Source organism: Mauremys mutica, chromosome 12, assembly GCF_020497125.1.
Source record: "Mauremys mutica isolate MM-2020 ecotype Southern chromosome 12, ASM2049712v1, whole genome shotgun sequence".
In the NCBI taxonomy this organism is placed as follows: domain Eukaryota; kingdom Metazoa; phylum Chordata; order Testudines; family Geoemydidae; genus Mauremys; species Mauremys mutica.
The window spans coordinates 15,692,981-15,705,019 of record NC_059083.1 but is presented as its reverse complement, the minus strand read 5'-3'; the positions used below and the strand labels follow the sequence as shown (position 1 = coordinate 15,705,019).

The window sequence follows — 12,039 nt, the reverse complement described above, 5'->3', positions numbered from 1 at the left end:
GGAGGGCGGGAGTGACGGTTGAATGACGACAGTTACCCAAAACCACCCTCGACACATTTTTCCCCCAGCAGGCATTGGGGGCTCTACCCAGCATTCCAATGGGAAGCAGGGACTGCGGGAACTGTGGGATAGCTGCCCAGAATGCACCGCTTCCAATGTCGACGCTTGCCCCGTTAGTGTGGACTCACAAAGTCGAATTAGCGTCCTTAGTGTGGATACACAAATTCGACTTCATAAGGTCGAATCCACAAAGTCGACCTAAGTTAAATCGAACTACTCTTGTAGTGTAGACATACCCTAAGACGGCTGCTGTTCTGAAACCAGTCTAGGCCAGTGATTCTCAAACTTCTGTTCCGATGACTCCTTTCACACAGCAAGCCTCTGAGTGCGACACCCCCTTATAAATTAAAAACACTTAAATATATTTAACACCACTATAAATGCTGGAGGCAAGGTGGGGTTTGGGGTGAAGGCTGACAGCTTGTGACCCCACCACATGTAATAACCTCACGACCTGCTGAGGGGTCCCAACCCCCAGTTTGAGAACCCCTGGTCTGTACCTTGAAGAGTCTGCAATCAACAAGATAAAGAGTGGGGAAAAGGCCATTTGTTAGGTGGGGCACCATCTTCTATCTATCTTAGATAGATATCTGGACCCCCAGTATCTCATTGCAATGGAGCCACACTGATTTACACCAGTTGGGGACCTGCCCTTTAATGTCTATCTGTGGTCCTTATGTGCCCCCCCATACTACCTGAGCATGTCACAACATTTAACTCATTTATCCTCAGAGAACCCCCGTCGTTTAGAGAAGTGAAAATAGCCCCATTTTACAGATGTGGAACTGAGGCAGAGCTATACTTGACAATGCAGGGACATTGACTGGCAGAACTATACCCACATGGATGCTTTATTCCTGAATAAAAGTGATTTTATTTTGTGTCCCAAAACAATTATACCTCTGTGGTCCTGTCAGTCCACTTCACCACCCGGACAAGCCTCGAGTCATCACTTGCCCAAGGTCAGACACAGGACAGAGCAGAGAACTGACCCCAGGTCTCCCTAGACTAATGCCCCGACCATCGATGCATCCCATCCCTCCGAGCAATCAAGTGATTTCTCTACTACACATAGAGGGGAATCTGGAGCAGGGCTAAGCCCTGAACCTAGGTGCACTCCCTTGACTACAGAACCATCCTTTCTCTTGCTATATTTTCCCTCTTCGTAAAACTAAGCTTCCCTTTTGCATTCTACTCTTAAATGTACACCTTGCTAAATGGCAGCAGATGGAGGCATTTCCCTACCAATTTATTACTAATAAACTTTGCGTTGGCATAAAATTTGTGACTGTTTTGTGGCTATTTATTTGGGAGGGGAGGCAAAGTGTCATTTAGTCTTATATAAATAAAGGTTCAGATGGTAGAACCCAGTACAAAAGTAACTGTGCCAGTGCAGGGAGGAGGGCGTACTGCACTCTGTAGCAAAGCTGCTCAGACCCATAACCGTCCAGCTACCCCTGCTTCCTAAGACCATCCCCTTTGCTGATAGGGATTCACAGGTGGTGCTTTAGGGGCCTCTCCCTCCTTTCTAGCCTGATCTAAGATCTCACCCAGCTCCATCTTCTGCACACATGAGTGCAAAGCACAGACACTCCCCATTACAGGTGCAAGGGTTGCTCCTGCTTTCCCCTTGTTGGGCATAAGGCACAGCTACTTAGAGCAGCAATCCTTCATCCTCACATAACCACAAAGCAGAGCAGAGCCCTTTTAATACTTCGCTGGGCTGGAATCCCCTTCTATTGTGATAGGGGAAATAACAGGATCCATTTTGTCCAGTGGAAATAGCGGATTTTGATTCCCATCTTTGGTCCAGAAAGATTGGGTGTATTTCTTGGGTTTCTGTTAAAATGATTTGAATTAACACAAAATTAAATGAATTTCTTTGGGCTGCAGGTGTACCTCTCTCATTGATGCTATTTCAAGGACTTCTCAAAAGCAAGCACTGGAAGGCTTTTTTTTTTTAAATTCAAGGTTTACCACAAATTGTTCTCAGCTGAGGAGCAGAGACATGTGCCTGCTGAGTTTATCATTTATAGTCAGCCACGAGCCTGAGAGAGCAGAGTGTCCTGCAGTGAGGACACCCACATCACCATCTGATGGTTCTTAAACAAGACAGTAGTAGAAAAAAGACTGCTTAATACAAGTTATAGCAAAGTTAACTGCTTGTGAAAAGCCAAACATAGAAAATTTCAGTTGCCCCCTCCCCGCCTCCCATCAGCTTCTTCTAGCCTCACTGAGAGGATAAATTAGTGGTCCCCAATGCCCACATCCTGGACCCCAGGACAGCACACGCCAAAATGCCGCCAAATTACAGCAGCATTGTAGTGGGGACGCCTCTCGATGACACCGCTTGCCATCGACAAGTGATGTCATCGAGAGGCATTGCTCCTGAATTTTGGCAGGGACACCTCTCGATGACGTCGCTTGTCAATGGCAAGCGGCATCATCAAGAGGAATTACCACCAAAATGCTGCAGAAATTCAGCAGCATTTCAGCGGGTACTCCACTGCCGCAGTGGTCCTTTGTCTGGTGCCCGCCAGACAAAAAGGTTGGGACCACTAGGATAAACAAACAAATCTGCATAGCCTCACCCTGAAACCTTTACAAGAAAATACAGAATTTAAGGAAATAGCACTTATTTTACAAAAATTTAATTCAAGTTGTTCCTGCTTTTAAAACCACTAATTATCATAAATGTTTTTCTATGCAAGTCTGCACAGCAATTCTTTTGAAGATAGATAAGTAGCTCTTCAAGAGGCCTTTGAGTGGTGATTACTTAAAAGTAATCTCTAATCTAGCTAAATAAGAAACTTTACTTAAAGCTAGTATATTTAGTAACAACTTTAGTACCTTCAGATAGCATGCTTTAGCAGGTCTTCAGGCAGTAATAAGAACAGAACTATCTGAATCTCCCAGGAGCAAATGTTAAAAGCTTGTACAGAGCCAAGCACAATACTTCAACAATGCACTCAAATAGATTAATCACAGAAAAATTACTCAAGAGCATAACTCTAAAATAAACACTAGTATTAAGATGATTTTACTTCAAGACCTCATACAAGTAAATAAAGTAAGATTCTTCCCAACTTTGCTTTTAGTCCTCATTTTTTTCTTCCAATCAGCATCAAGCCTCTAAACCTTCTTGGGGGACCACCCCAACAACTAAAAAAAACCTTACCAAGCTCCCTTTTTTCCTAAGCATATGAGGAGCCATATTTCTGCCTTATCTTGCCTACAGTCGGACCTGAGTGAAAACCTAGCTAGCCTGCCCCTCCCCCCCGCACCCCTCGGCTAGCACAGCCCCCAATCTCGTTCAAACCAACACGGAACAATCCCCCTTTGCAACGGCGATATGCAAATTATGGATTCCAACATTCGACTTTTCATTGGCTCCCTTGGGAAACCAATCAAACACCGCGAATATTTGAAAGAAAACAGAAAACGTGGAGAAGTGACTCTGCTCCCACTATTAATAAGAAGCTATTGCTTAGCTTGTGAATTCCTAGAAGTAAGGAGGGTGTATTCGTACAGCATCTAGCACGTTGGGACTTCATTCCTGAATGGGGTTTGTTTGATACCACAATACAACTCAATATTTGTTAAAATAATCCTTTAATTTAACCCTTTATCCAAACTATCAACCAGTGGCTCTCAACCTTTCCAGACGATTGTCCTCCTTTCAGGAGTCTAATTTGCCTTGTGTACCCCCAAGTTTCACCTCACTTAAAAACGACTTGCTCAGAAAATCAGACCTGAAAATACAAAAGTGTCACAACCACTGGGACAGAAAAAGTTTTGACTTTCTCCTTTTTACCATATAATTATAAAATAAATTAATGGGAATATAAATATTGTACCTGCATTTCAGTGTATGGTCTATAGAACAGTATAAACAAGTCATTGTCTGTGTGAAATTTTAGTTTGCCCTGACTTCACTAGTGCTTTTTATGTAGCCTGTTATAAAACTAGGCAAATAACTAGATGAGTTGAGGTACCTCCTGGAAAACCTCTGCGTACCCCTGGTTGAGCACCACTGCTCTAGACCACTGTGGGGAGGGTGAGTGGACAGTTTTATGCAATGTCCCTCCTCCATTCCTGTTAAAATCAGAGTCCGAATCATACTAAAGCAGGGTGGGGCAGGGAAGCGCATGGCCCAGAAAATGACCTTTGAAGGCCAAAGTGCTCAAGGAGCAGGAGGCGAAGCTTAAGAGGAAGAACAAAGCAGCGAAGAAAAAGAGCCAGGAAGCAACTAAAGGACCTTGTAAAATCAGGAGCCACTTCTGCATCCCATATGCAGCGGGAAGCATCTAGGGAAAGTCCTCAAAGTCATACAACTATTGATTCACCCTAAGGAAAGAGTCGGAAGGCTCTTTTAAGAGCTACCCCATAACGTTCCCCAGATGAGCGTCAGCACAGATGTCCTCAGTTTTGTTTGATTTCATTGCATGTGTGTGGAGCCAAAATCCTGTGTGTGAGATTTTAACCTTGCGGTGAATGGGAAGAAGGAAGGCAAGTAGGGGCTGTAGGAACTCGTGTTTCAGAAAGCATTGCACTGTTTACCAGCACTAAAAACCTGCTTTAACACCAGCATTAGGGTAATCTTGAAAGTCCCGGGCTTTTATCGCGCTGTCGGCTTTCCCAAACTGCGTATCATAAACTACGCTGCTCATCGCTGCTAGTACTTGAATAGGGCTTTCTTTGCAACGCAAGTAAGTTTCCCTGATTACTGGGGGTTGTCACTTCAACCCTTCCTTAGGACACACGGTGACGGCACCTAAGCGTTCGCACACAGAATTCGCTCTTTTGATGAACCCTGGGGGATGGTTCTGAAAAGAACCGTTGGGGGTTTGTTTCTCGCTCTTGGCCTGGGCCGTCACTCCAGAAGGAAGGCGCCCTTAATAATATCGTCTAAAATTTGCTTCCTGCGCGTTGCCACCGTCCCCCTGATTTTGCCCGGGCTCCTGCTAAGCATCTTGGGCCGTGCAGCAGCCGCTTTGATTTCAACGCTGCGGTCACGTGGCCCTGGGGCAGCTGTTCCTGTCTTCGCCCAGCTCTGGCGCCTCTTGGCCGCGGCTGTTTCCCTCTTTTCCGCTTTGGCGGCGCCGCTTCCCCGCTGGAGCCTGAAAGAGCCCGAGGCGCCGCTGCCGCTGACCCGACGCAGAGCCCCTTGGCTCAGGAGAGAACGGAGCAGAGTCTTGATGCGGCCCTTGTTCTTCCGCACGTCGTAGCCCTCGCCCTCCAGCGCCTTCTTGATGGCGGCGAGAGAGGCGCCTCTGCCGGCGGCGGGGACATCAGCAGCCCGGAGAATGACCTGGCTGAGAGTCGATTTCTTCCTTCTCTTGCGCCGGGGATTCTCCCGAGCCGCGCGGGGAGCCGCAAAACCCGCGGGGAGAGGAAGCGAACCGGGCATGTCCCTGCGAACCAGTCCCAGCTGCTGGCACCGAGACCCGCACGTGGCGCCGCCGCCCTGACACTGAGCCCAGCGGCCGCCGCTCGAGGCCAGATAGAGAGCAGAGCCCGACGCAACCGAATCAACCCCCTGCTTTATTCCCGCCCCAGCGCCTCGCCCCAGCCTGTGTTTCTTCCGCCCCACTCAAGTTGCCCGCAAAAAAGCACCGGCCCCGATTTGCACCATCATTTCGCCCTCCCCGCTCCAGGACACGGAGCTGGTTCCCCCGCTGGCGTTGTCCGAAGTATTCACGAGTTGCTGCCTGGGATAGGTCACAGAACTGGGCTGTGGTCGCCCATTTGGCTCCTCGGCTCAGGAGAGAATTCGGGTTTTTGGCTAAATTTAATCCACATTCCCGCAGCTGCCGCCTCTGGATTTCACTGGGACAGGTTGGGGATGTGGGGCAGAATAAAAGAGCAAAGCAAATAGTCTCTTTCTCCGGTTTTGTTGTCATCTAACTCGTTGTTAAAGAAACCTCAGAAACACACCCAAACACTTGCAAATCCAGAGGGAATAACACTCCTTTCTGCCCATTGGACAAAAGAAAAATCTCGCTTCCTATTGGCTCTCTTTCTTGACCAATCAGGGCAGGGGTCTTCACATTCTTTTTCTACAGGATTAGGATTGGATTGGAAGGGTCTGTTTCAGATTGGGGTTGTTGGTTGTTTCTATTGGTGGAAGAGCAGTTTGAGGGTCCATGCTTACTTCAGAAGCTGATTTTCCTGTGTATTGTGTCTTATCAGTTACATCTTAATAACAAGCCCATAAACTCGACCCTTACGCATCCCTTCTAAACTAGTTTGAAGGAAATAATTAGTGCCAAATTGAGTGAGAGGAGAGGTTTCTCTATGGCATTTGACAGATGGCCATAACGGCTCCAGGAAGCAAAGGGACGTAATTCCTCTTCTGGCCCAGCTTCCCGGGATTGTAAATACTTCAGAACATTTTTTAAAGGCAGGTCAGGAATTTGAATATAGGATTCTGCAGTAGCCAAGTGGAGTTTGTTTTCCTTCTTCCTGGAGTAGTGTTAGGCCTGGATCCTGTTCCACACAAGTTAATTAGAGCTTCACCCTTGACTCACATGGGAGAAGGATTGAGCTCTTGAGGCCCCAGTTACAGTGTTAGTATTGCACTGGAAGGAGGAGGAAAAGTCTAGGGAGAGGAGAAAATAAAGGAGAAACCTATGCAAAATCTGTCCTTACACGTTATTTAATCCTAATTTCTGGCCAATTTATAATAATTCTGCTTCAATAGATTTGGAGTCTTTTTCTACGATATATTTTCCCTTTGACGCTTATTTTTTTCTCTAACATAATGGGACATACACACAAAAGATTTACAATATTCCTGTCACTGATTCTCAGATCAGAATGAAATGTGTTCTTTTTTTCTAATAGTTTCTTTTGAGGGGAGAGGAAAAGGTTCATCAGGGCCGGAACCGGAGCAATCTCCCTTGCCTGTTTCCTGCCATGGCTGCATTTGCAGGTGGTCGCTTTAAAAAAAGGCTTGTTTTTCCTCCAACCAGAGTCTTGGACTGCTTGTCGTCCTATCAGTGCCTGCCTTTCCTTGTGAGCCAATCAGCGCTCACTCGTGCCTATATAAGGATCCCCTAGGCAGCCGCAAGCAGTCTGGTGCTTTTACTTTTCTTTACTATACGGTATAGAAAAGTGATTAAAAAAAAGTGTTGCTCTGGGTCTTTTTTTTTAGTGCTCTCTCGATGGCTAGAGTAAAGCAGGTAGCGTCTAAGTTATTCCTGCGGAAAGCCCAGTGGCGTAATCAATTCGGGAAAAAAGATCGAACAAGTACTTATTCCTCTACACCAGAGAAGATGAAGAAACTCCACCATGATCGTTCACATACCGAAGTGCTATGGCAGAGCCGAGGCTCTCCGAAATCTACCGAGATGTTGCTTCCTAAACGGTCTTTTCAGCGCCTGAGCAAGATGGTTATTCAGAGCTGTGGGGGGAGCCGTCTGCGTGTCCAGCTTCCCACCTATCTCGCCCTGCAGGAAGCCACGGAAGCTTATCTGGTGCAGTTGTGTGAGGACTGGCAGTTATGTGCTCTGCATGCGAAGAGAGTCACTGTCGCATCTAGCGATATTCACCTTGTGCGGTGCCTGCGCGGGGCAAGACCCTGAAGGCGGTTAATGCGGATTTACGTGACCGCAGCACCCGAGCACGAAACGACTTCAAATCGGTTTAAACAAATAATTTTGTCCTTGTAATCAAGTAGCTAATAAGTTCCGTTATGTAAAACTAAAGGGGAGTAACTTTTATTTTTAATGTGCGGCAATGTCCCGTATCTTACGTCTTTTTTTGTTAAATGACTTTCGAAACTTTTTTTAATGCACGGACAGTGAAAATTAAGCTGTTTTTTTCTTTGTAGAGAGTGGGGGATTGGTCAGTTTTCTAAAACACTGCCATAGAGGTCAGAGGGAAGTCTGCCTACTCTCCCCGCCCCAGCCCCTTTCTCTGACTCGCCTTCCCCTCAATAATCTGATGCGGAGGTTAAAGGGGTTAGCTTGTGCTTTGAGTAAATATTTCACAGAATGAGCAAGTGTGTAGATGCACAATTCTGTAGTAAATATTCCTAAAACGGCGCTGAAAGTGCCCTTACTCCCTTTACACGTTTTATGTGCAGTGTGTAAATTAGCAATCAACTATGTGCTTTGCTGACTCAAGATTTGATTTGACATACAGTGGTGCGTTCCTGTAGGGGGTTTCCCTAATCTATGATTTCAGTAGTACTGATGTGCTATTACAAAATACCCTACGGGACCGTTCACAATGCTACCCCTTACGTGCTGCTGGAGTGTCGTTTGTCGGTGTTGTGATGCTAAAAGTTTGTTTCAGCCGTGTGATGCGCATATCACCCCCTCACACACACCCCACTCTAATAGGGTGATAATGTCTCAGTGATATCTTGCCTTTTCTGAAGCCGTTCAGTTGAGGATCTCAAGTTTATAAATGCTAATCAAGGGTTACAAGAGCAAGTGCTGTTAAATCAACAACACGGATTAAGAGACAGAGGACAATAGATTTGCTCAAGGCTATAAAGCCGGAACTATAACCCTAAACACCCACCTCCCGTTCCCACACTCCTGCTATTAATTTCCATCCTATAGCGTGGAAATTGGTAAAGTAAGATCCCTTCGCAGCAAATATGGCCACCCTGGAGGTCATTCCCCACTGGTTTGTGCCTCCTGGAGTCATTTCAACGTAAAGCAAAATGATTGCAAGATCCTGCCAAGACAGTTTGAATTAACACAAATAAATCCCAGTAACCCTTTAACTCATCGTATCATGACTTTCCTTTTCGTGGGCCTGTAGTACTCCGAAACGGACACATGAGGGCAACCAGTCCTCATAAATGAGAAAATGCTGTGTGTAAATATTTAAATACTGATTAGTGCAAGGGGCGTGGGAGGAATCGGATCCTGGGTCTCCCATCTCCACTGTGAGTGCTCAAACCACCAGGCTACAGGGTCATTTTTCTCCCTTGCTTAAGAACTGTTTGAGTGTTTCTACCCAGAGGAACAGCTTCAAGAGGAGACACTAGACTGTCCCAAGGGTTAGCACCCTCCCCTGAGAGATAGGTTCAAATTCTTTCTCCCACTGTGGCAGAGGAGGGAATTGATCCTGGGTCTCCCATATCCTGGAGGAGAGTGGTTTTAAACTCTGGGCTAAAGGTTATATGGGTGTGTAGCCCCAGCACCATCTCCGGCAGCCAGACTTTGAGTGGCAGGTGTGCTCAGTCAGTGAGGCACGGCAAAGGAGTTATGGGGGCTCAATGCCTGTCCTCCACTGTTTGTGGCTTGTTTGCATCAACAGGAGAACAAACAGGATGGGGATAAATGAAATCAGCTTCAGGAAAAAATTCACCAGAGACCTGCTCACTATTAACCCACAGCCCCCAGCTATCCCAGCCCTCAGTTCCCCCTACTCCGCTGATGTCCCTCAGTCCTGACCTGCAGCCCCCTACTAGCCCAGTTCTCAGCTCCATCTACACCCCACAGCTCCTGACCTGCAGCAGCTCCCTGCTAGCTGAGTTCTCAGCTCCCCCTGCAGCTCTGCTGATCCCCCTCAATCCTGACGCACAGGCCCTCACTAATCCCAGCCCTGGGCTTCTCACTGCCCCCCTCTCCACAGCTTTGCTGGTTCCCTCGGCTACCCCTCCCCTGCCACACCAGATACCTAGGCTAAATCTTTTGCTGTAACGCACTCAGTGTCCTGCTGTGACTCACCCAACTCAGGTCAACAGTGATCAACTTGTGACCGGGGGGCAGGGGGCAACTAGAAAGAACAAAACCCCTATTGGCCAAGTGACTGTGAGAAGCAACTCAGGGGCTTGAGGGCAATTTCAAATACCTCCCACGAGGAATAAACATGGCCAAATGTGCTGCTAATGATCATGACTCAAGCCCATGTTCTCAGAACCAGGATCTTGCCTGGAGTGGCTCTTGCAAGCTAAGCGGGTCTTGGCAGAATTTCAAAAGGCGACATCAAGAAGGCTGCAGTTGCTACAGGGAGTGGGATGGGGGGTTCTTTCCCATCAGAGCTTACCCCACTGCCCCAGTGTGATGCTAGGGGGCGCTGAGCTGCAATGATCAGGGTTGGGGGCTCGGGGCTGCATTCCCCTTGCAGTCCCCTCCCAATGCCCCAGCACAACACTGTGCTGCATCAGGTGCTGACTTGCACTTTAGAGATAACCAACTCACCAACCCCACTTTGTCATTAAAGATGTCCTGATGCTTTCTCTCCTAGATCGGGTCTGAACCGGGGGATCTTGGCTAAATAGCCCCTTGAATTATTCCATTCTGCCCATCTGCACCAGTATTTCATAAAATCATAGGACTGTGGGGTGGAAGGGGCCTCGAGAAGTCATTAAGTCCAGCCCCCTGCGTGGAGGCAGGACCAAATAGGCGTACACCATCCCTGACAGGTGTTTGTCCAACCTGTCCTTAAACAGCTCCAGTGATGGGGATTCCACAACCCCTCTAAGGAATCTGTCCCATTGCTTAACTATCCTTAGAGTTAGACTGTATTGCCTAATATTGTCTAATCTTTTTCACTGATCTGCAAGTGTGCCTCACAGTCCCGCGCTACACACACATTTTGTATCAGTATTACTGTGAGTCAGGAGGGTGATTTTATTTTTGAAATTTTTGTTTTTTACTGATAGGGGATGTACTGGAATAACAATAAGGTGAAAGCAGCTGTACCGTTGTGCGGGGATAGCTTATTGCCCCTTCCATGCTGGACTATGAAATATTCATACAATAAAACCTCAGCGTTGTGAACACCAGAGTTACGAACTGACCGGTCAACCACACACCTCATTTGGAACCAGAAGTACCCAATCAGGCAGGAGCAGAGACCAAAAGAGAAAAAGGACAGTGCTGTGTTAAATGTAAACTACTACAAAAATAAAGGGAGAGTTAAAACAAAAAAAGATTTGACAAGGTAAGGAAACTCTTTCTGTGTTTGTTTCATTTAAATTAAGATGGCTAAAACCAGCATTTTTCTTCTGCACAGTAAAGTTTCAAAGCTGTATTAAGTCAATGTTCAGTTGTAAACTTTTGGAAGAACACCCATAACGTTTTGTTCAGAGTTACGAACATTTCAGAGTTACGAACAACCTCCATCCCCAAGGTATTTGTAATGCTGAGGTTCTACTCTATACGCAATTTATACTGGTATAATTCCATCCACGCTTGCCTAATGGTGCTCCCTGTCCTTTTACTATTCTGGTACAGCTAAAGCCATACAACTTTTATGTCTGGACAAGTGAAAACATGGGCCTTATATTTAAACCAGTGAATTAATCGTAAATAATCACCACATTTTAAGTTATGAACCCCATACGGAAAAAGGGATCCCTATGTTACATATGTGGTACTTGGAAATGATTCTGAAACAATCATGTGAAGAGTAGGAAACAAAATTGATTGCAAAGAGTGAAATTTACTGCCAGATACCAAAAAACCAACCAACCAAGAAATGGGAATTACAGACAGAACCCATATGAAAATGCTTTAAACCCAATTCTCCTAATGGGAAATGCTTGGGATGCAACAGATATTGGCCATGGTTTTCATTCTGTGCATATCTATGAAATTTTCCCTACAGATATTCCCCATTTAATTCATGTTCCAAAATGTCTTTCCTTGGTCCATGCTGGAAGCAATACATAACAGGCTCAAAGCAGGGTTTCCTTCCTTTAGTTTCTGCCATTATAATAACTTCTATTTCTTACTGCAAGAGACTAAATTCCCTTAGAAATGAAAAATAATCCCCCCTTGTGAGCAGCCTGCTTAAGGGAGGACGGGTAACTTTATTACAATGATGCTTTCTAATTGGGAGCAGGATTCTGCCCCTCGCGCTCTCACGCCATGTTGTAGTTTTTGCTCGCAGGAGGAATTCTTGTGGAGTTCTCCAGGGTCAGAGAGTCAAGAAGCTGTGGATGGAGTTTTTGGGGCTCAGCACCGATAACTGGGGTAGGGTTGCCATCTATCTAATTGGTGGTAAATG

The 12,039-nt window shown here is 46.3% G+C and overlaps 1 protein-coding gene across 1 annotated transcript; it reads right to left on the bottom strand.

Annotated features, from left to right (window-relative positions):
- Window positions 1-4,487: 4,487 nt before the first annotated feature.
- On the bottom strand, window positions 4,488-5,497 carry LOC123345751 (histone H1.11R-like). The gene has a single exon (XM_044982798.1). The coding sequence runs from the start codon at window positions 5,468-5,470 to the stop codon at window positions 4,934-4,936; it is 537 nt and encodes a 178-aa protein (XP_044838733.1). The 5' UTR covers window positions 5,471-5,497; the 3' UTR covers window positions 4,488-4,933.
- Window positions 5,498-12,039: the final 6,542 nt, after the last annotated feature.